At 36.0% G+C, this 26,004-nt stretch overlaps 1 protein-coding gene across 2 annotated transcripts in view; it reads left to right on the top strand.

The window, feature by feature from the left end:
* The window catches only part of LOC150094439 (aladin-like), a 401,031-nt gene that overhangs the window by 275,374 nt on the left and 99,653 nt on the right, over positions 1-26,004 (top strand). For both annotated transcript variants that reach the window (XM_090412342.1, XM_090412343.1), the window contains one exon: positions 13,564-13,815. In XM_090412342.1, the coding sequence (XP_090268468.1) occupies positions 13,564-13,815 (252 nt within the window). The remainder of the gene's footprint in view (positions 1-13,563; positions 13,816-26,004) is intronic.

The following is a 26,004-nucleotide window of genomic DNA, read 5'->3' on the forward strand; positions in this document are numbered from 1 at the left end:
CAGGGCGAACAGCGAAAAGTCAGCTACTGGAACAAATCTGAAAACAAACCCCAACTCAACATCACCAGAGTTAAAGATCAGTACTATCAACGTAAGAAGCCTGAATGGCAAAGAAATGGAGCTAGCTGAGGAATTAGATAAGTACCAGATTGACATAATAGCGGTGACTGAAACAAAAAAGACAAAAACTGTGAGATCTTTCTGAGCAATAAATGCAAAATGTTATATTCAGGCAATGACAATCAAGGAAAAGAAGGAGTAGCCATAGTATTCAATATAAATACAAGGCTAATCTTCTTGAATGGCAGTCAGTCTCAAGTAGAGTGATGTGGGCAAATATCAGAATGTGGAACTGGACAATGAGGCTTATTTGTGCCTTTGGTCCCACAGAAGGTTCTACTAAGGTAGAAGCGGAGGAATTTTTTGATGCTTTAGAAAAAGCATCTGACGCTATGAAAAAGGAAAAATTGGTCCTTGTTGGGGATCTGAATAGCAGAGTAGGAAATGATTGTGAGACATACAAAAATATTCTGGGAAAATTTGGAGAAAAGAGCAAAGCTAATAATAATGGCAAATACCTGTTGGATTTCTGCTCAGGACATGGACTGGTAATTACTGATGCCACGTTCCAACATAAAAATGTGCACAAATTCACATGGAGAGATGAGGCTAGGAATAAGAAAAGTCTCATTGACTATATTATTGTTGATAGTGATGTTTTCTCCCTGGTGCAGGACACCAGAGTGTACAGAGGATTTGAAATTGGAAGTGATCACTATTTAGTCTTGAGCAGGATAAAATTGAATTTCATATTGAAAAGAAGAACATGTAAGAAAGTTTTAAAGCGAATAAAAGTTGAGCAGTTCTCAGTTGTGAACTGTAGACTAACATATACAAAGATTATTGAAGAAAAAATGAAAGCATTTGAGAACAGGAACCAAACCTTGTAGATTCAGAGGCAAGCCTTGAAGGAAACCCTGAATGATTCAGCTAGAGAGAGAGACATGTGGTGAGGTTGTCTGCAAGGATAGAAAAATTAGAACTCCATGGTGAACACAGGAAGTTAAAGAGGCAGTGAAGGAAAAGAAGAAAACATATCAAAAGTTCCTGGCAAATAAGTCAGCTTGTGCTCTTAGAGAATACAGAGACAAATGTAAGAAAGCTAAATAGTGCGTAAAACTAGCTAAACAAAAGTCATGGGAGGACTTTTGCAAGAACATAGAAAATAAATATCAAGAAGGTGGCAAAATATTCTGTAGGTTGTTGAAGAAAATTAGAAATGGAGGAAAGGTTGTTGTAAAAGGGGTTAGAGATGATAAAGGTGACATGAAAACAGGAGAAAAAGATATTCTTGAAGTATGGAGTAATTACTTCAAAAAATTTCTAAATGAAACAAGCAGTGATAGCACAGCAGTAAAAAAACACTGACCAGGCATGCAGTCAGGAATACACATCCATACTTGAAGTAGAAAAAGCCATCAAAGGCTTGAAATGTGGAAAGGCAGCAGGAGTAGATGATATTCGACCAGAAATGCTGAAGTATGGTGTAAAGATTAGAGGCATGAACAGAAACCAACACGCCAGAATCAAGTTCACCCTGGAAAAAGAGGAAAACAACTGCCTCCCTTTCCTAGACACACTAGTCACCTGCCAGCCTGATGTAACTTTGGTTTTCTCAGTTTACAGAAAACCCACCCATACAGGCAGATACATCCACCAACAATCCCACCACCACCACCCCTCACAAAAATATGGAGTGGTAAAAACACTATACAACAGGGCTAAACTAATCTGTTCTAATGACATAGCCCTTAACACTGAACTAAATCTAATCCTCAACACTTTCTCAGCCAATGGCTACCCCCCCCCCCAAAAAAAAAATCCAAAAAATATTAAAACCTACAAGCCACAGCCCCCCCATTCTTCCCCCATCCACAAAAAAGATTACTCTAAATCCATCCCCATTCCCTACATCTGAGGCACCTCAGAAAAAATTTCCAAAATTCTAAAAAAACATGATCTCACCTCCTGTTACAGGCCATACAGAAAATTGGCATCCCTTATCCGCTCTACCAAAGACCAACCACTTCCCCTAGACCTACCTGGTGTATACCAGGTCCCTTGCAGTTGTAAACTGTCGTACTTTGGCCAGACAGGCAGGACAGCGAATATCAGAATTTCTGAACACAAGGACTACATCCGGTTTTACAAGTATAGCCATTCTGGTCTTGCAGACCATGCTCTGGATACTCGCCACAGAATACGGTGGAAGAAAGCAACAGTAATACACCGGAGCAAATATAAATTCGAAAGATTATTTATGGAATCAGCCTCTGCCCTAAGAAACTCTCCAAACCTCAACAAATTTGGTTGTATGCGACTGCCCCAAATTTGGGAGGCATACATCAGCAGACCTTCAGCCCAACGGCCAAGAACGCCTACTTAGCCTGCCAGAGGGCACCAGCAGGACTTCTAGGAGAACGATAGCTTCATATCTTCATTCTCAGTTACTGTATTGTTAGTGCCTGTGTGCACCTGCCTTTTTGTAAGTTCCTTTTGAAAATGGCAATGTGACATTGCCGAAATATCGGAAATATTTATTAAAGTATAATTTAATTTATATTCGGATCTACGTTGTTTCAATTCCCTAAGTGATTTAGAAATGCATAACCAACGTATATGCCCACTGTACCTAGTCTAGCCAAGTATTTTGCATATACATGGCCACATGCATCACCATAGGACCAAGGCAACTATTTAAGAATGCTGATGGTCAGTAATTATCAGTAGTGTTGATCATTGGGGAAAACAAAATATATCTTTCGGAGTTCGATAAAGGGTTTATTTTGGGCACCCATCTGACTGGAGCAATGGTTTTGAAAGCAACAGAGCTGACTGGTTTCTCAGGTCAGATATCCAGGATATTTAATCACTTTGCTTGTCTGAGGTGTAACTGTGGTCCTAAGACAGTCTGTCAGGAACAAGATTGCTGTCTTCTGAGAAGGCTTGTACAGACAAACAGAACTTGCTGTGTGCATCAATTGACCGAAGCATTTAATGAAGGCTGTTCCCAACCTATATCTCACTGAACTATGTTGAGAATTGAAGAGGATCGGTATCGAATATTATATCAGTTATATTAAACACATACAGGCCATTGAATTAGAAACTTTCATTTTACGTATAGGCAGTCGCATGCCTATATTTAAAATAAATTTCTAATTCAGTGCCTGGTATTGTGTATAATATAATTGATATAATATTGATACTATGTTATACCTAGTCAAGCCAGAAATTCCGTTACAATTTGAACAGCACATAAACCTTTAATCTATCATTAAATCATTTACAGTTTTCAGCACATAAAAACCACATGTATAACATGCATATAGCAGCACTCAATGTTTGAAATGTCCCTCGTTTGCCTTCACATGTGCCCGGAGTCTGTGAGGCCACATATCGATGCTGGCATGCATAGCATCCAACAGAAATGCTGCCACTGCTTGCTCCAAATCCACCTCCATGTTGGTTGATGCTGGGGGGGGGGGGGCATTTCTTCCAGGCTACTCTCTCAAGCTTTGACTACAATTTGAAGTCCGCAGATTCAAATTGGACTTCCAAACGACCAATCAGATGGTGATATGTGGTCGGGTACATTTGCCTCCAACCATTGTTGTGTGGTCCTCGCCTTGTGTGCATGGGCTGAGTCCTGTTGGAAAGGTCCTCTGTCTATGAAGTGCATGTGAAACAAAGTGTTGTTCAGGGACTATACCACAGGTTCCAGCACACTGTCTTGATGTGCTTTGATGGATATTTTAACCCCTTTCTCACAGAAATGCAACTTGCATCCCTCCCCCCATGATACATCACCTCCAACCAAATGATCACTGACACAGGGTGATGACCTCTCTGAATCATGGGTGCTATGGCAAGTACTGTGCAACCATCTGGGGCATATACCCAATCATTTTGGTGGGTAAATGACTCTTCAATGATGAAAATCAAATCTTCTCATCTGTGAAGAGGATATCTCTGTATCTGTTGTTTGTGTACCTCCAGAGAAGTGCCTATGATTTTTTCAGCCTCTGCCACATAAGTTGTGGCGTTAGAAAGTGGCCAGTAGAACGATGATATGCTTTCACCCCCAGGTCATCAGCTAGTACATGCGACATCATTCTCTATGAAACGTTCATCTCTCGCAACATCACTTTCTGCATTCTCACAGGATTACGGCAGAGGCATGCCTTCACAGCCCTTACAAACTGTTGCATTCTAATACAGCATGGTCGACATGACATGTTCTTTGGTGGTCACATATGTCTTCTGTACCGTTCTAATGGTTAAAGTCCAATACACAAACATCCTACTGATTCCGAGTGTTTTTAGCATGTTGAAAATAAAATAGGTGGTTGTTCCAACTTTGTGAAGTACTATTACAGCTACACGGTTCTCATAATCTTCCCCACTGCATGTTAACCCATACAGTTAGACATCTCTCTATTTCGTTTTACTGATAAACATGCAAATGGTAGCTGCATACAGCACCACTAACGGAACTGGACTCATACAATTTTGTTGGCAGTGGTGGGGTATGCAGAAGTTGTAACAGTATTTATGGCAATGTATAGTAAACCCTTGATTTAACGGACTAATAGGGGCTAAGGGGTGTCCGTTAAATCGAAAGTCTGTGAAATCGCGAATTTTTTAAAATAAAAATATATCTGTAACATTATACTGCAATTTTATCAATATTAGCACTGTAATAACAAAAAAATTGTTTTACTGGAGTATTTTATTGGAGTATTTCATCCTGGAGGAATAAATTTTAATACTAGAGGGATAGGACAGGTTCGAGGTTTTAGAGGTGCAGGAGAGAGTTTGTTCCAAATACTGAGTACTCTGGATGTCAGTAAAGCTGTGGGACTGGATGGTATTTCACCATGAGTTTTGAAAAAATGTGCTAAAGAACTGACAGCTCCTTTGACTCTTCATTGAAAGTCTGGCTAAGGGAAAGGTGCCCAGGGAATGGAAGGAAGGTAAGATAGTGCCGTTGCATAAGGGCGGTAACAGACTGGAAATGTCTAATTATAGGCCAGTTTGTGTGTCATAGGTAGTTGTTAAAGTCTTGGAGAAATTAGTGAGGGACCATATACAGATGAGGGTAACGTTATCTGTGAGAATCAACATGGATTTGTTAAGGGGTGCTCTTGCTTTAGTAATATGATTCTCTTTTATAATAAAGTGACAAGAGCAGTTGATGATGGAAAGGCATATACTGCCATTTTTTTGGATTTTGCAAAAGTCTTTGACAGGGTGCCACCTGATAAGCTGATATTTAAGTTACAGCACAGGTTTGGATGTCAGGTTGGTCAACTAGATTCAGGATTGGCTGTGCAATAGGTATTAGAGAGTTGTGTATGGTGGGGCAGTTACAAGGAGGCAGAATGTTACAAGTGGAGGTACCACAGGGCTCAGTACTGGGACCTTTATTATTTAAATTTTATATCAATGACATTGTCAGTGGATTACGTGGGGGGGGGGATATTCAGCAGTTGTTTGTGGATGATGAAGCTGGGAAAGGTTATTAGTAATAGTTCAGCTGTGGTAGCCCTGCAAGAGGATTTGAATAAATAAACAGATGGGCAAATGAATTGGGGTTGTCAGTTTGATGCAGCAAAATGTAAGATCTTGAGGTTTGGTACACATCGATGGAACACTTCGTACTCTATTGGAGGAGTTGTACTGGTGGAAGTATGGGAGATGAGATCTGGGGTTGGTGATTGATAGAAACCTGAAATTCGGGGGGCATATTGCAAAGGTAGTGAAGGTAACACAGAGGTATGCTGCAATACTGAAAAGGACACTGACCTGCAGAGATAAGAGTTATCATTCCATTGTATAAGACCCTGATCAGACCACACTTAGACAGTTGTTATCAAATTTGGTACCCAGGATTTGAAGGGGATAAATTAACTGTGGAAAGGGTACAGAGGCGGATAACAAAGATAGTTTCAGGACTGTGCAATGTTAGTTATGAGGATCGGCTGAGGGAATATGGACTGCAGTGTTTGGTAGATAGAAGGAGAGGTGATAAGATTGAGACTTTTAAACTGTTGAGAGGTGGTTACAGGGTTGACATCAAGGAGTACTTTCGCTTGGTTGAACAACAAGAAGGAGTGTTGACAAGGGGCCATACCTGGAAGTTACAAAAGGAAGCTGTGAGCAAGAGGGTGAGGAGTGGTTATTTTTTATGGAGGGTGGTTGAACCATGGAATGCATTGTCTGATGGAGTGGTGAGAGCAAGAATGGCCAATGAGTTCAAGGAGTGGTATGATATGACTTTGACTTTGTGATATATGACTGTGTTTCCTAGGAGGAACATCCTGCGATGAGTCTTGATAGACTTTGTGTTACCTTGGAAGTACCTCCCGCAATGAGTCTTTTGACTCGATGGAGGCCTGAATAATAATAATAATATTTTCTTGGTAGTCATTCAGAGCACATGCTGATTTACTTGTTAGGAACTTTTGATGTGCTTTCTTATTTTTCCATGATTCTTATTTCTCTTTAATTTCCTAAGTCCACCATAAATAAAGCTTGAATTTTCTATCTTGCAAACCACTTTATCACATGCCTCTCTCTCTCTCTGGCTGAATCAGTCAGTGTTTTCTTCAAAATTTGACATGAATCTGTAGTTTTGTTTTTTGTCTTTGCATGCTTTCATTTTTTTCAAAATCATATTTGTACCTTTCAGTCTGCATTTTACTTCTATAAGTACTTTCAATCCCCCCCCCCATATGGCATTCAGTTTCATCCTGCTCAAAACAGAACAATGATCACTTATTATTTCAAATCCCATATATACTGTGTTGTGATCCAGTATGAAAATATCACTATGTATTTGGGGTGCTTAAGGGTCAAAGCTGTATAACTGAGAGGAGACCTCCACATAGCCTTTAAAGGAATGCGGAGAACCGACCAGGGCTTCTGAACTAATGTCCATTCCTCACCTTCTCGTGGTGCACCCCGTTGGGTATCTACTTGGATACTGAACAAACGAGGATGGGCTAGCAATTTGGGATTTTAGCTGACCAAATTGTATTCTTATTGGTTAAACCACAATAAAAATGATGGTACAACATGACAAAATTTCATGCCGGCTGGGGCGTTGCTCGGTTAAACAAGGGCCCCCGTTGTTTTCTCCAGGGAACCAGGGCAAACATCAAAAAGTCAGCTACTGGAACAAATCTGAATCTGAAAACACACCCCAACTTAACATCACCAGAGTTAAAGATCGGTACTATCAACATAAGAAGCCTGAATGGCAAAGAAATGGAGCTAGCTGAGGAATTAGATAAGTACCAGATCGACATAATAGGGGTGACTGAAACAAAAAAGACAAAAACTGGTGAGATCTTCCTGAGCAATAAACACAAAATGTTATATTCAGGCAATGACAATCAAGAAAAAGAAGGAGTAGCCATAGTATACAACACAAAATACGAAGCTAATCTTCTTGAATGGCAGTCAGTCTCAAGTAGAGTAATGTTGGCAAATATGAGAATGGGGAACTGGACAATGAGACTTATTTGTGCCTATGGTCCCACAGAAGGTTGTATTAAGGTAGAAGTGGAGGAATTGTTTGAGGCTTTAGAAAAAGCAACTGACACAATGAAAAAGGAAAAGTTGGTCCTTGTTGTGGATCTAAATAGCAGAGTAGGAAATGATTGTGAGGCATACAAAAATATTTTGGGAAAATTTGGAGAAAAGGGGAAAGCTAATAATAATGGCAAATATCTGTTGGATTTCTGCTCAGGACATGGACTGGTTATTACTAACACCATGTTCCAACATAAAAATGTGCAGAAATTCATATGGAGAGAAGAGGAAAGGAATAAGAAAAATCTCATTGAGTATATTATTGTTGATAGTGATGCTTTCTCCCTGGTGCAGGATGCACCAGAGTGTACAGAGAATTTGAAATTGGAAGTGATCACTATTTAGTCTTGAGCAGGATAAAATTGAATTTCATATTGAAAAGAATGACATGTAAGAAAGTTTTAAAGCAAATAAAAGTTGAGCAGCTCTCAGATGTGAACTGTAGACTAAATTACACAAAGATTATGTTGAATTTTTTCTTGACAATTATTCATAAGACTATTACACTTTTTTATAAAATCTTTATCAAGTAGCTTTATTTTTATCCTCCTACATGTTTCGCCAATCTGTTTCTATTGGCATCCTCAGGGAATACAAATCAGTAAGCACAAAATGAAGGTTACAGACTAGGTTATAACCGATGGTTCTAAATCATACAAAAATTGGTATTGTGCGTGACGATGTGCGTGTCTCGTTAACGTGATTTATTCGTGATGACTCATGACGTAATTGTTATGAAAGTTCATTTCTTTGATATTTAATGATCTGATAAAAGTTTTCCAAATTTCTGGTAAAATTAGACCTTGATTCTTGTTTAGGTTTTCAGTTTTACGGACGACTGTAGCTGCTTCTTTAAAGGTTCTTGAATGGTAGTTATCTTCTATGTACGGCATAAGGCTCTTATCCCACTCAATGTGATGGTTAGTAGAGGCAAAGTGGCATGAAAGGCCTGAAATGTCTTGTCTGTTATTTCTGACATATCCTATGTGTTCTTTCTTTCTCGTTTTGAAGCTTCTAGATGTCTGACCTACGTAACTAATACCACATGAGCAAGGAATATTATATACTCCAGAGTATTTGTAGAATGGGTGAGGATCTTTCGGTGATCTTAAAAATTTCTGAATAGTATTGATTGGTTTGAATGCCACTCTGATCTTGTATGGTTTTAAAAGGTTAGCTAATTTTTTGGAAAGGTTGTTGACAAAAGGAATTGTAATTGTACTGATGTATTGGACGTCATCACGTTGTCGATGTGGTATATCAGTAAATAGAATCTTGTTATAGAGTCTTTTAGGGTAACCATTTAAAGAAAGTTCTCTGGATACTGTGGTTAATTCCGTTAGTAGGTCATCCTTGTCTGTCGTATACTGTATAGCTCTTTTCTTGAGACTATGGATAATGCTAAGTTTCTGAGCTATGTGATGAGCTGAGTTGAAATGAAACCTAAACAAGAATCAAGGTCTAATTTTACCAGAAATTTGGAAAACTTTTATCAGATCATTAAATATCAAAGAAATGAACTTTCATAACAATTACGTCATGAGTCATCACGAATAAATCACGTTAACGAGACACGCACATTGTCACGCACAATACCAATTTTTGTATGATTTAGAACCATCGGTTATAACCTAGTCTGTAACCTTCATTTTGTGCTTACCGATTTGTATTCCCTGAGGATGCCAATAGAAACAGATTGGCGAAACATGTAGGAGGATAAAAATAAAGCTACTTGATAAAGATTTTATAAAAAAGTGTAATAGTCTTATGAATAATTGTCAAGAAAAAATTCAACATAATGAACAGGATCGACGAGTTCACCAAACAAAAGGTACGCAATCTAGAAGGTTTAAAATGCAAAAAAAGCTAGGTATTTAAACCATCTGACTTTTTTAAAAAGATGTAGAGACAATAGCGTGATCCCAAAATTTCTTCGTTTGAAACAATTTTCTAAAACTAGACAAGCCAACTTGATTTACCAACGAACTTCGTATGCTCTTCTTAGAGAAAGAATTCGCCATACGAGATTCATGCTTAGCAAAATAGACTCGCGGTGCTATAATTTATTCACAGATATCTCTAATAATCTTGACACTGAGACATGGCAACTATTAGACAATATGATTAACCACAGTTTTACCAAAACATTTAATCACAGCAAAAAGACACAAATTGATAAATTCAATTTACTGTATGATAATCATAACAACAGCAAACCTTCTCTACCAGATAAGCAAGTGATAATTAACCTATCTAAACACGTTTTAAGTAAGCCTGAGATCTCTATCCTCAAAAAAGGTTTCAACTTTGCTTTAAAACCCACCGTCATTCCTAAAATAGAGTTCATCTGCAACTTAGAAAAAGCCTTTTCATTACTATCAGCTCCAACAGTTAATGACTTGCGATTAAAAAGCAGCATAATCCTTTCAGCTCAGTCAAGATCTCCTAACACCAACTCTAACCAAATGGAAAGAAGAACGCTTCTCAAATTAAGGAATAATAAAGATATCATCATACTCAAAGCCGACAAAGGTAATAATACAGTTATGTTAAATACTTCAGATTATAAAGAAAAAATTAAAAATCTATTATCTGAGAGGTCTGTATATGAAGTTCTCAGTAGAGATCCTACCACTAAAAATCATAATGACACCAATGAATTATTACGTGGAATGAATAATTGGCCTATAGAAATTATAAAAAAATTAAAATCTATGCACCCACTTACTCCTAGATTGTATGGCCTTCCAAAAATTCACAAAGAAGGTATACCATTACGTCCAATAGTTGATGGAATCTATTCTCCCACTTACCAACTATCCAAGTATCTTGCGAAGATTTTACAACAACACATTCACGTCTCGGATACTTATATTAAAAACTCAAAACATTTTATAGATAAAATAAAAAACATCCCTATTTTTGAAGAGGATATACTAGCAAGCCTGGACATCACATCTCTGTTTACTAACATTCCAGTGGTTGAAGTCATCAACATCTTAGACAAATTGTTCCCAAGAAACATCACTACTTTGTTCAATCACTGTTTAACTTCTAACTATTTCATTTGGCAAGAAACGATCTACAAACAACTCACTGGATTAGCTATGGGTAGTCCCCTCTCACCTCCTTGTGCTGACTTATTCATGGAAGATCTAGAGAAAAAAATCTTAACCCAGATCTTTCCAAAACCGAAAATTTGGTACAGATATGTAGATGACATCTTTAGCATTTGGGATCATACAAAAGAAGAACTAATGAATTACCTCAACCAAATCAATAGTTTCCACAATACCATCAAATTCACATTAGAAATGGAAAAAGATAAAAAACTGCCATTCCTTGAGATTTTAATAAAGAAACAATCCAATAATAGTATCAACCTATCTGTATACCAATCGACCAACCTTCGCCAGCAAAGGTTGGTCGATTGGTAGAGCTTCTGCTACTAATGGCTCAGTGAAGTAAGTTTAAGCGCGGTTAGTAGTTGGAAGGGTTCCAATCGTTCGATGCTGTTGGCACACTCTCCCTCGATGAGTCTTTGGACTCCCTGGAGGTGTCAGATAATAATAAGTAGTAAATAAGTAATAAGTAGTATACAGAAAACCTACAAATACTGGACGTTACCTCCATTTCAACTCAGCTCATCACATAGCTCAGAAACTTAGCATTAGCCATAGTCTCAAGAAAAGAGCTATACAGTATACGACAGACAAGGATGACCTACTAACGGAATTAAACAAAATATCCAGAGAACTTTCTTTAAATGGTTACCCTAAAAGACTCTATAACAAGATTCTATTTACTGATATACCACATCGACAACGTGATGACGTCCAATGCATCAGTACAATTACAATTCCTTTTGTCAACAAACCTTCTAGATTGCGTACCTTTTGTTTGGTGAACTCGTCGATCCTGTTCATTATGTTGAATTTTTTCTTGACAATTATTCATAAGACTATTACACTTTTTTATAAAATCTTTATCAAGTAGCTTTATTTTTATCCTCCTACATGTTTCGCCAATCTGTTTCTATTGGCATCCTCAGGGAATACAAATCGGTAAGCACAAAATGAAGGTTACAGACTAGGTTATAACCGATGGTTCTAAATCATACAAAAATTGGTATTGTGCGTGACAATGTGCGTGTCTCGTTAACGTGATTTATTCATGATGACTCATGACGTAATTGTTATGAAAGTTCATTTCTTTGATATTTAATGATCTGATAAAAGTTTTCCAAATTTCTGGTAAAATATCAAGAAGGTGGCAAAATATTCTGGTGGTTATTGGAGAAGCTTTGGAATGGAGGAAAGAGTGCTGTAAAAGGAGTTAGAGATGATAAAGGTGACATGAAAATGGGAGAAAAAGATATCTTTGAAGTATGGAGTAATTACTTTGAAAACCTGCTAAATGAAACAAGCAGCGATGACAGCGCAGTGGTAAAAAACACTGACCAGGCATGCAGTCAGGAATACATATCCATACTTGAAGTAGAAAAAGACAATAAAGGCTTGAAATGTGGAAAGCCAGCAGGAGTAGATGATATTCGACCAGAAATGCTGAAGTATGGTGGTATAAGAGTCTTACAGTGGCTGCACTGCCTAATTTAGAAAGCGTGGGCAGAGGGACGAATTCCCGATGATTGGAGTAGAGCTCTCATAGTATCCATATATAAAAAGGGAAATAAAACTGAATGTGAGAATTACAGAGGTATTTCCCTACTGAGTGTTCCTGGCAAGATCTATTCAAGTATACTTGAGAAACGGTTGAGAAGAATTGTGGAAGAAAAGCTTGGTGAAGAACAAGCTGTATTCAGGCCAAATAGAGGCTGTCAGGATCAGATCTTCACTTTACGACAAATAGTTGAGAAATAGTCAAGAAAGAATCCTGAGAAAGATTATAGGCGTGAACAGATGGCATCGATGGCAATATCATATTAAAAACAAGGATATTAGGAAAGAACTTGACACTGTCAGCATCCAGGAATGTGTTAGCAGAGCTTATCTCAGGGTGGTATGGTCATTTAAACAGAATGGGCGAAGAAAGATTAGCAAAACAAGTATTCTCTGCCAGGTTGGCAACAAAACGACCCAGAGGAAGACCAAGATATAGGTGGATTGATACAGTACAAAGCGCCTTAGACGATAGAAATATAAGATCTGATAATGTTGGAGTCTCGACAAGTAACAGACTGATTTGGAGGAAAATTGTAGATAGGAAGTTAGTAATGATGTAATTTTTTTTCATGTAGTACTATCATATCCTGTACGCCCCTTGAGGGTACATGGCAGGAATTTGATGATGATGTTCTCATTCATATATCTTCTCTATATATGAAGATAAAAGAAATAAAATGCACGTGTTTGTATGTTTGTGTTCGAACATTTTATTAACGAATAGTCTGTTCTAAACAGTCCCCAAGTCCCTTCATTATGATGCACCTGTTCATGATGGAATGCTTATAAGAATTAGTAGGATTTTTTTTTTCATCATTTCATGTACTACAAGAATGTACAAGATAATGTTATAGTATTAAAGTATTCATTATCTTGTTCTTATCAACAAGTTTTTTGGTATTTCTTCAGAGAAGGTCATTAGGAAATATTCATTGCTAAACATCGTAATAATCTTTTGTAGAATTTTTTAATATAATATTATAAAATTGACAATATATTCCATCCTATTAGTGAAGTTTTTTGAATATTTTTAGTTTTAAATTAAATAATATTTCATTTAAAGTAGTTCAGTAATCAGAGTAATCAAATCTGCAGTTCTTTTTACAACCACATATGTATGTATAAGTTGAGTGAATTATGTTCATTATTGAAAGAAGTATTCTTAATGTTTTCATTTTGAAAAGATATTTAGTTCATCTCACTTTTTTTCCCTCCCATCTAGGGTTTGGAATACATGGAAGTGGAACTGTGAACGATGGTCAAATTTGAATGGACGGTGCCAATGTGCATGCTGGAGTCCAGATGGAAGAATTCTTCTCTTTTCTCTAAAAGAGCAACCTTTAATATATTATCTTGCTTTTCAGCTTTTGTCTGAAGAATTAAACACTTTCAATGGTAGTCAAAAAATAGCCATTCCTTTAGTTGATCTCTGTGAAGTTACAGTTCAAGATAGTGTGGATTCAGCACATCAGAGGTAACCTTTTATGGGTAGAATTATCATGTTTTATCTCACTGTTACTTTTTTTTAATTATTTATTTAATTCAGAAGATGTGTATTTTATCATAATATATCAGAAGATTTTCTTTATTTGTTCTTATTTTTGTTCTGGTTTTTAATTAAAGTAACTTGAACCTTTAAATAGACAACAAATAATAAATTTCTTTTAAAAGAACAGAAGGAAGCTTAGAACATCTTGAATAGACACCAGTAGTCAAGATAGCAGCATCATATTACAATGTCCAAACTGGAAAAGTGAAGTTTTGGACAAGGTTTTGGAGAAAGCAAATCCAAGTGACCAAGGCTCAATTTGAGCTGCAGTCATAAGAAGAAAATGAACTCTCAGTGCACTAATGTGGACAGCAAGAAGAAGAAACTAATTACACTTTGATAATTATTAATGTAATGGAAGAAAATAGACTGACATAACAGTGACTTAATTACTATGCTAATCTTTTTCTAGTCATTTTGACTGTCATTACCAAAGCAACATAATTTATAGAAATCATTACACAACAGTATAAAATTCAGTCATATGTACAATGTGATGACCACAGCTGGAAAACCTGAGATCCTATAGATGTTCCTGTTTTTTATCTATATGGATCTAAATATCGAGACATAAGCAGATGGCATAATGATAAAATTTTAAAGTAATATAATTACACGTTGAGAAAAAAAAATTTAATAATTGTAGACTTTCAGCTAGGTTTCCTGGCTATTGTCAATAGTTGAAAAGAGATGACACAATAAGAACAATTAAATTGCAAGTGTGTGTGTGTGACAACATATGGTATCAGCTGCAGGAAGATAAATCCATTTAAAATTATTAGAATTCAAAGAAATAAATAATAACTGAAATTTTGTATGAAACACAGGAATGAGGAGTGTTATTTAGGATGACTTCCCAAAATTGAAAAAGTTTAAGGCATTTGCTTTTGTGAAGATTCAGACTGTGAATGCCAGCCTTCACAAATATACATAACCTTTCAAGAAGAAAATAATTTTTATGTAAGACTTTAGTTTTATTCAGTGAATTCTATACCTAGTGAATAAGGCATGGCTTGCTAATCCACACTTATCAGATGCTTGATGTTCTTCTAGAGATGAATATGAGTTGAACAAACCATCTGCCCATGATAACAAAGGCCACATGAACAAAGAATCTTGATCTAGGATAAGAGAGAGGAGGATATTTGTCTTTTGGAGAAGTTAGGAAGGAATTTAGTTTTTTAATTTGACAGAAAGAAACTTTTAGCTCACTGTGGTGAAGAAGTGTTGCAGTTTTCTCTAACAGTCCTTTCTCTAACATATTGAATCCAATTTTTTCATGTACAAGTTCAGATGTGCCACACAACCCTTGTACTCTTAAAATTTCCCTGTAAAAGTATGTTAATATAGATATGGTATTATCATAAATTATTTACACATAAACACAAGAAGTAATATTTATTAAATATATTGCCAAATATTTCAGTTTGAAATTGAAACCTATCATCAGTGGTATGAACAACATTTTAATTATTCAAAATAGTATGAGCCGCGTGATGTAAAATCGCTAGTAGGATTATGCTTCATTCAAGAAAAGGTTAATCATAAAATTGATTATAAAATAATTATGTAATTTATATTAACATCCAAAAAAAAATTAATTTATAATATTATACTAAACAGATCATTAGATAGATGAGTATTTGTTAGTTTCTTAGGATCTATTTTTGTAAATATCACTATAGGCCTTAATTAAAATTAAAAAATAAATAAAATAAAAAAATTAATGTCTTATTCAGATCAAACTTTCCCATATTTTTGACAAGGATAGGTGTTCATTCCATTTCAAGTTAGGGTGGTGAAGTAAGACCTCAGCACTCTTTGAATAGGCGTTCGAATTTATACCGACATCTCTATAGAAGGTGAGTTTTAGACCAGAACTCCCTCTATATGTGTTGCACCAATCCAGACTTATCGGATTTGTTGTGAAGAGTATAAGATTGATGTTCTTGTATGCTTTTTTCTATTGAACATCCAGTTTGTCCAAAGTAAGCAGTCACATGTAAATTGATATACACCAGGAAGAGATATAGTTGAGAGTTTATCTTTAGACAATGGAAAATACTTGGATAGTTTATTAATGAGAATATAAGTAGCTACTCAGTCATATGGGGTGTTAAGGGTCAAAGCTGTAACTGAGAGGAGACCTCCACATAGCCTTTAAAGGAATGTGGAGAACTGACCAGAACTTCTGACCTAATGTCCAATCCTCACCTTCTCGTGGTGCACCCTATTAGGTATCTACTTGCATACTGAATGAATGAGGATGGGTTGGCAATTTGGGATTTAGCTGACCAAATTGTATTCTTATTGGTTTAAAACCAATAAAATGCTGGTACAACATGAGAGAATTTCATGCTGCCTGGGACATTGCCTGATTAAACAAGGCCACCTGTTGTTTTTGCCAGGGAACCAGGGCGAACAGCGAAAAGTCAGCTGGAACAAATCCTAAAACACGCCCCATCTCAATATCACAAGACTTCAAGATCAGTACTATCAATATAAGAATCCTGAGTGACAAAGAAATGGAGCTGGCTTAGGAATTGGATAAGTACCAGATTGACTGAGAGGGGGGGGGGATGACTGAAACAAAAAAAGACAAAAACTGGTGAGATATTTCTGAGCAATAAATACAAAATGTTAAATCCAGGTAATGACAATCAAGAAAACGAAGCCAGAATTCAACACTAAATATGAGGCTAATCTTCTTGAATGGCATGCAATTTCAAGTAGAGTGATGGCAAATATCAGAATGGGGAATTGGACAATGAGACTTATTTGTGCCGATGGTCCCACAGAAGGTTCTACTATGGTAGAAGTGGAGAAATTTTTTGAGACTTTAGAGGAAGCAACTGACACATTGAAAAAAGAAAAGTTAGCGCTTGTTGATGATCTAAATAGCAGAGTAGGAAATGATTGTGAGACACAAAAATATTTTGGGAAAATTTGGAGAAAAGAGCAAAGCTTACAATATTGGCAAATACCTGTTGGATTTCTGCTCAGGACATGGACCGGTTATTACTAACACAATGTTCAAACATAAAAATGTGCACAAATTCACATGGAGAGAGAGAAGAGGAAAGGAATAAGAAAAGTCTCATTGACTATGTTATTGTTGATAGTGATGTCTTCTCCCTGGTGCAGGACACTAGAGTGTACAGAGGATTTGAAATTGGTGGTGATCACTATTTAGTCTAAGAGCAGGATAAAATTGAGGTTCATATTGAAAAGAAGAACATGTAAGAAAGTTTTAGAGCGAATAAAAGTTGAGCAGCTCTCAGATGTGAACTGTATACTGAAATACACAAAGATTATTGAAGAAAAACTGAAAGAGTTTGAGAACAGGAACCACACCTTGGAGATTCACTGGCAAGCTCTGAAGAAAACATTGATTGATTCAGCCAGAAAGGCATGCGATGAGGTTGTCTGCAAGGATAGAAAAATCAGAATTCCATGGTGGACACAGGAAGTTAAAGAGACAGTGAAGGAAAAGAAGAAAGCATATTAAAAGTTCCTGGCGAATTAGTCAGCTTGTGCTCTTAGAAAATACAGACAAATGTAAGAAAGCTAAACACTGTGTAAAACTTGCTAAACAGAAGTCATGGGAAGACTGGTAAGAACATAGAAAATAAATATCAAAAAGGTGGCAAGATATTCTGGAGATTGTTGAAGAAGCTCAGAAATGGAGGAAAGAGTGCTGTAAAAGGAATTAGAGATAATAAAGGTGACATGAAAACTGGAGAAAAAGATATCCTTGATGTATGGAGTAATTGCTTGAAAAACTGCTAAATGAAACAAGCAGTGATGAAATCACAGTTGTGGTAAAAAAACACTTAACAGACATGCAATCAGGAATACATATCCATACTTGAAGTAGAAAAGCCATCAAAAGCCTGAAATGTGAAAAGGCAGCTGGAGTAGATAATATTTGACCAGAAATGCTTAAGTATAGAGGTATAAAAGTCTTACAGTGGCTGCACTGCATAGTTCAGAAAGTCTGGACAGAAGGATGAATTCCAGATGATTGGAGTAGAGCTCTCATAGTACCCATATATAAAAAGGGAAATAAAACTGAATGTGAGAATTACAGAGGTATTTCTCTGCTGAGTGTTCCTGGTAAGATCTATACTTGTATACTTGAGAAACGGTTGAGAAGGATTGTGGAAGAGAAGCTTGGTGAAGAACAAGTTGGATTCAAGCCAAACAGAGGCTGTCAAGTTCATATTTTCACTTTACAACATAGTTGAGAAATCATGGGAATATAACAAAGGCATATGACAAGGTGCCAAGAAAGAAGCTATTCAAAGCACTACAGTTGTATGGTGTCAGTGGGGCATTATACCAATCATTACTTAGTCTTTATTTGGGTTGTAAGTCAGCAGTTAGATTTGAACGAAGTACAGAAAAATGGTTTATTGTTAAATCTGGTGTCAAACAAGGATGTATGTTATCCCCTCTGTTATTCATTATCTATATGGATCACATTATGAAGAAAAGTGGTATTAAACCTGATGTCAAAATTGGAGATGTTAATGTCAACTCTTTGCTTTATACTGATGATGTTATACTTCTAAATAAATCCGCTACAAGTCTGCAAGATTCTCTGACTGAATTGAATAACTGTTGTAATAGATATGGTATGAAGGTCACAATGTCAAGACAAAAGACAATGAAAGTAGGCAGAAATATTGAAAATATCAACTGCATTGTGAATGGAGAACTTATTTTTTAGTGAGGATGGTAAATTAAATATGGAGAAAAACAACAGAATCAATAAAGCTGGTATGTTAGGAAGTCAACTGAATAAATTTATATTGAATAAGAGAGAAATTAGTCAAAACACTAAATTAGCTGTATACAAGACAGTGTTCAAACCAATTTTAAATTATGGATCTGAGAGCTGGGTTAGAAGTAAAACACTTGACCAAAACTAGAGTCTGCAGATATGAGAGTCCTGAGAAAGATTACGGGCATGAACAGATGGTATCAATGGCAATAACATATTAAAAACGAGGATATTAGGAAAGAACTTGACATTATTAGCATCCAGGAATGTGTTATCAGAGCTAATCTTAGGTGGTATGGTCACTTAAACAGATTGGGAGAGGAAAGATTAGGAAAACCACCTTTGTTCTCTGTCAGGTTGGCAGGAAAAATACCTAGAGGAACACCCAAATATAAGTGGATTGATATGGTAAAAAGTGCCTTAGAAGGTAGAAATATAAGATCTGATGATATTGGAGTCTTGACAGGTAACAGATTGATTTGGGGGAAATTGTAGATAGGAAGTTAGTAATGATGTAAATTTTTTATGTAGTACTATCCTATCCTGTATGCCCTTTGAGTGTACATGTCTGGAATTTGATGATGATGACTAAATCATATTTCCTGAGAATTCTTGAAATAGGGTCTGATATGACAGAGATGTATAGGATTGGAACTCTATGTATTGATTCTTTATTATTTTGGTTGGGTTTGTAGGAATCAAGAAGACGTTGTGTGGTTCTTTCGCAGAAGCCATTTAGTTTCATACGATGTGGCTATTAAATAACAAGACTGGTTGCAAAAATGTGGTTTATTATTATAATTGTACCACTTTATTGTTATCCCCTTCAGCATATTCCCCTCTTCTATCTATGCACTGTTGCATACAAACTTTTCATTGTTAGAAGCAGTGCTACAAGTCATCAGGTGTTATCTGCTTCAGTTATGCTGCTGTTTTCTCATTTACCTCATCCACTGACTGAAAATTGATGCCCTTCAATGTGGATGTCCACTTTGCAAAAAGGTAAAAGTCGCATGGAGCTAAGTCTGGCGAGTAATGTGGATTAACCAACACTGTGATCTCCTTATCAGCAGATACTGCTTTACAGACAGTGCACTATCGGCTGGATCATTGTCCTGATGTTGATCCAAGTGTTGTTCTTCCACAGATCGGGTCTCTTCTTCCTCACTCGTTCTCTCAACTTGGCCAGAAACTTAGTCATAATGTTTTTTTAACTGTCTGATCCTCGGGTACCTATTAACCATTACCTGCCATGATAGGACATCCCAGTCATTCATCATCTTCAACCTTTTCTTGACCTACAGCAAAGCGTTTGTACTATTCAAGCATTCGTGCACATGACATTACATTATCACCATACACCTCCTCCAAATACTCGTTCGGCGATTTCTTCAGTTTCACAAAGAATTTGAGATTAATGCACTGCTCGAGTTTAACATTAGACATTATTCCGGCAAAGCGACTTCACCCGTGTTTCTTTTATAATTGCCTACAGACTAACTATAAGCGCAGAGAACAATGTTTATCTCAACAGCTTTTAGAACCTTGAAGGTCATTCACGGTGCAAGCGCATCCCACTGCTAGCTCACCTTGTCTCGTTAATTAATAGCCATACCTCATATACTGTTTGATAGAGAGTTCTTCCTGTAACTGATGGGAAGTTGAACAATTAGTTCTAGCTCGTTGAATTAAACATTTTATGATTCCTGTCTTTTGAGAAGAATGACGTGTAGATTGTTGGAGAATGTATCATCCAGTAAAATTGGGTTTTCTATAAACCAATGTTGTTAAATTGCATGATGGTGAGCAGATGAGAATAATGTCTAAAAAAGATAATCTTTTGTCTTTTTCAATTTCCATAGTGAATTTGATATCAGGGTATCAATTTTAGCTAAAAAAGTAGGTAAGGAATCTAAATTGTGAGGCCACAGAGCAAAAATATTGTCTATATATATCTAACCCAAAATGAAGGTTGAGGGTTTATAGATGAAAAACGATGTCTTCTAAATGCTCTAAATAAAACTTTTTTTTTTCCTTTTTGGATGATCCAGCCAAAAGGCTGTGGGTTTGAATCCCACCGTGGGCATGGATGTTTGTAATTGTCTGTGAAAATAGTAGTGGTTGGCGATAGATGGCGTTGGTGTAGTTGTGGCTCGTTGTAGGTAGTGGATTGAGTGGTGGAGAGAGAGTTGTAGAGTAGGCGCCCTCCCTCAATGAGTTCTTGGACTCCTGGAGGCATCAAGTAGTAATAATAATAATAATATAAATTGTATAATTATTTTATAATCACTTTTATGATTAACCTTTTCTTCAGTTAAGCATAATGCTATTAGCGATTTAATATCAAGCAGCTCATACTATTTTGAATAATTCAATTATTTGCATTCTACCTTGTAAAAAATGTTGTTCAGGCCACAGATGAGAATTGTTTAGTTTCAAACTGAAATATTTGTCAGTATATTTAATAAATATTACTTCTTCTGTTTACGGTTTACGTGTAAATAATTTATGATAAAACTATGGCACAAGTTTCCTCAAAACTAGAATAGACATGGTATATTTACTTGTATTTACTAGAATCTACTTGTAGATTTTCTAGGCATGATTTTACTTTCTCAGATATGCCTTGTTGGTTTTTAATATCGTTCATCCAACTTTATATTTGCTAGTTGTTGGTTGACCCGACATTCAAACATAAAGAAAATTTTTATTATACTGCACCAGTCTATGTTTGAAATTACACAATTATTGTGAAGGAATCAAGCATCAAATAGCACTACAGGCCGATAATTTCTCAACTATATTTAGGGTTTCCCACAAGATTCGTATTTTAATGAGCAGTGCAATGAAACTGAAATTAGGCAAGCACAAGAATCAAGTTAAACAAGATATTTAATTCTCTTACAAAATTATTCTTACATAAGAAACAAGACTCTGTTAAGATCAATACAATTAGAAAATAATTTATACATTCAATGAAGTATTCTACTCAATTGAGTGCATCATTTACTCTAGAACTTATATATATGACTTTCACAATTCACATCCGTTAGGATTTTAACTTAGTTTCACTTTAAACAATATCACTATCCAGTAAAACATTCAAAAGTTAGGTCTTTTTAGTCTCAGTGAAATATTCATAAACTTCAATTTATCAAACACTTAACAAGCATCATAAATATTTATCAGAGGATTAAAATAGTCTTAAAAGGCTCAGTCTTGATTTTACATATGCATAGTGTGATAGCACATTCAAACATGAACTAATTCTTCATTGTGGTTTCTCACATTAGCTTCACAAGAAAATGTTTTATAATATCACTCATTCAAGCTTGACTAGCTGGCCCCAGCAACACGAAATTTGCCCAAGTTCTCCGGACACAAGCAACACTATCACATGTTAGATATAGAATAGATATTCTTACCAGTAAGATCATTGTTACACCCTGATAACCAAGAATGTAAAAATTTCAGTTATCATGGTGTAACAAGAAAATAAAAATATAAAATCCTATGTAAGTAGCTAATACAAGATATTTAAAGACAGAAAATATGCTTGCATCCAAGAAAATTAATTATAGCAGAAATTGTTTAACTAAATAATAAAAAAGGGATTCTTATTACAAAAAAAAAAAGGGATATAGAAAAAATAGGTTAAGTAAGACAAAGAAATTAGAGATAAGAATTTATGTGAGAGGCTAGTTTAACACTTGAAAAAAGATTAAAATATTCAAGTAAATTCTGAAAAGGGGATTTAGTAGAGAGGCTAGATTAAAACAAATGACGATCGCTCAAGGTCAATTCCCGAAGTGAGATCTCATCACGTGAGAGTTGCGTGCAAGGTGTCGTAGCATGTTTTTGGACAGAAAAAACGACTTTAATTGGTGAATGAGATTGACTCCAGTAGGGGGGGGGAGAAAAGAAATTGAAGAAAGTGCTGATAGGGGCCATGCAGATAAAAAAAAGGGTTAGGAATCCCCCCCCCCACACACACACACATACACAGGGCTTTTTTTCCTCAGAGTTTCTTCACGAAATTTTCATATAGGTAACACGGGTTTTCCTGAGTATCTCAGGAAAGTAGGAGTTATCTCCGTCTGACGTAACAAGGAAACAGAGTGTGCTGGAATTCGATCCCGTATTCCTATTGCAAGAGACGAGGAACGCCGTATAGTTATAAGAAGGAAGGAATTGTCTAAGTATCTCATTATCCAGTACTCGTATTGAGGGAAAGAAAATCCATACAGAAATCCATGCCCACGTGATGAGTTCCATAATGATAGAATAGAAGATCCTGTGTGTGTCCTTTATTCAAGCATGAAAGGTATAGATCGTGAAAACCAGGGTTCGTCCTAGAAATGTAAAATCTTGTATCAGTTGAAATCGCATATAGTTGCAATCATTGTTAATTACCGGACAGTTGAAGATATATAATACAAATCAGAGTAGAATGAGAGTAAACTAGTTTATATTATTTGATAAGCATTTATGTGCTAGAGATTTATGTATGCGCATGGTATTTCATACGAGAGTGTCTTAAAGGTCAAATGTATGTATGGGCATAGTAGGATAGTTTAACCTATATTGTTTGTTTTGTAAGTTAGATAAGGTAGACTGAATATAAACATTAATGTCCATGGTATTATGGAAATATAGAGCATTCTGATTAGTATAAGGTTAAGTAAAGTGTTAACTTGTTCCAGGATTATATGTGTGTATTTATATGTATGGGGTCCGTTATGACGGCATGATCGCAAATTCCCATATAGGATTTTGCATGTGTAATTTGTAATTTTATTCTTAGTATTGAATTGTGTTTTATATAATAGAAATTAAATTGTACTATGTTCGAGATTGTAAATAAACTTTTGTTTCATTGATAATATAGTTGTCTGAAATTGCTGCCTAATGCACCACTTGAAAAACGTACGAACCTAATCACGCGGGAAATTAATGTGTTAAGTTACGAGATAGAGGGTCACGACTGCTTAATTGTTTCACACTCAGACGTATTTTTTTGTAATTGCTCCTTGTTTTCGAATTATATATCTTAAACTAAATGTCCTGAAAGGCACAGTATAATATAAATATTAGGGACACTAAGGGGAGAAAAAGCTTAAATATTTGAATTTTGTAATATCTCGTGCATAGATAAGTTTTGAATAAAGAAAATATATAGATTCACTTGAAAGGATAAAAGAAAGTTTAATAATCGTAGATAGGGACACAACATCATCATAGCTTGCACATTATGGAAAACTAGGCATTCGATAATCTTCCACTTTAGGCAACACAAAACTTATAGTAACCCCGAATTCAATAACTTATTTGTTCATCATCATCATCAAATTCCTGCCATGTACCCTCAAGGGGTGTACAGGATATGACAGTACTACATGAAAAAATTACATCATTACTAACTTCCTATCTACAATTTTCCTCCAAATCAGTCTGTTACTTGTCAAGACTCCAACATTATCAGATCTAATATTTCTATCGTCTAAGGCACTTTGTACTGTATCAATCCACCTATATCTTGGTCTTCCTCTGGGTCGTTTTCCTGCCAACCTGGCAGAGAACACTTGTTTTGCTAATCTTTCCTCTCCCATTCTATTTAAGTGACCATACCACCTGAGATTAGCTCTGCTAATGCATTCCTGGATGCTGACAATGTCAAGTTCTTTCCTAATATCCTCATTATTAATATGATATTGCCATTGATGCCATCTGTTCACGCCTCTAATCTTTCTCAGGACTCTCATATCTGCGGTCTCTAGTCTTTGGTCAAGTGTTTTACTTCTGACCCAACTCTCAGATCCATAAGTTAAAACTGGTTTGAACACTGTCTTGTATACAGCTAATTTAGTGTTCCGACTAATTTCTCTCTTATTCCATATGAATTTATTCAATTGACTTCCTTCCTACCATACCAGCTTTGCTGATTCTGTTGTCTATTTCTATATTTAATTTACCATCTTCAGTAAAAATCGTGCCTAAGTAGCTGAAATGTTTTACTTGTTCCACAGGTTCTCCATTCACAACACAGTTGACATTTTTAGTGATTCTGCCTATTTTCATTGTCTTTGTCTTTTTAATGCCGACCTTCATACAGATCTATTACAACAGTTATTCAATTTAGTCAGAGAATCTTGCAGACTTGTAGAGGATTTATTTAGAAGTATAACATCATCCGCGTAAAGCAAAGAGCTGACATTAACATCTCCAATTTTGATATCACGTTTAATACCACTTTCCTTCATAATGTGATCCATATAGATAATGAATAACAGAGCGGATAATGTACATCCTTGTCTCACACCAGATTTAACATTAAACCATCTTCCTGTACTTCCTTCAAATTCTAACTGCTGACTTACAACTCAGATAAAGACTAAGTATTGCTTGATATAATGCCCCATTGACACCATATAACTGTAGCGTATTGAATAGCTTCTCTCTTGGCACCTTGTCATATGCCTTTTCCAAATCAACAAAACTTAAATACAGATGTTTGTTATATTCCCATGCTTTCTTGACTATTTGTCGTAAAGTGAAGATCTGATCCTGACAGCCTCTATTTGGCCTGAATCCAGCTTGTTCTTCACCAAGCTTTTCCTTCCACGATTCTTCTCAACCGTAAGATTTTTATACCACCATACTTCAGCATTTCTGGTCAAATATCATCTACTCCTGCTACCTTTCCACATTTCAAGCCTTTGATGGCTTTTTCTACTTCAAGTATGGATGTGTATTCCTGACTGCATGCCTGGTCAGTGTTTTTTACCACTGTGCTGTAATCACTGCATGTTTCATTTAGCAGTTTTTCAAAGTAATTACTCCATACTTCAAGGATATCCTTTTCTCCTGTTTTCATGTCACCTTTATCATCTCTAACTCCTTTTACAGCACTCTTTCCTCCATTCCTAAACTTCTTCAACGACCTCCAGAATATTTTGCCACTTCTTGATATTTATTTTCTATATTCTTGCCAAAGTCCTCCCATGACTTTTGTTTAGCTAGTTTTACACACTGTTTAGCTTTCTTACATTTGTAAGAAGTTGACTTTTTTTTTACATTTGTTTTACATTTGTAAAAGCTGACTTATTTGCCAGGAACTTTTGATATGCTTTCTTCTTTTCCTTCACTGCCTCTTTAACTTCCTGTGTCCACCAGGGAGTTCTGATTTTTTTATCCTTGCACACAACCTCACCACATGCCTCTCTGGCAGAATCAATCAATGTTTTCTTCAGAGTTTGCCACTGAATCTCCAAGGTTTGATTCCTGTTCTCAAACTCTTTCATTTTCTTTTCAATGATCTTTCTGTATTT

Source organism: Typopeltis vanoorti, chromosome 22 (genome assembly GCF_054136105.1).
Source record: "Typopeltis vanoorti isolate ZY-2024b chromosome 22, IOZ_Tvanoo_1.0, whole genome shotgun sequence".
NCBI lineage: Eukaryota > Metazoa > Arthropoda > Arachnida > Uropygi > Thelyphonidae > Typopeltis > Typopeltis vanoorti.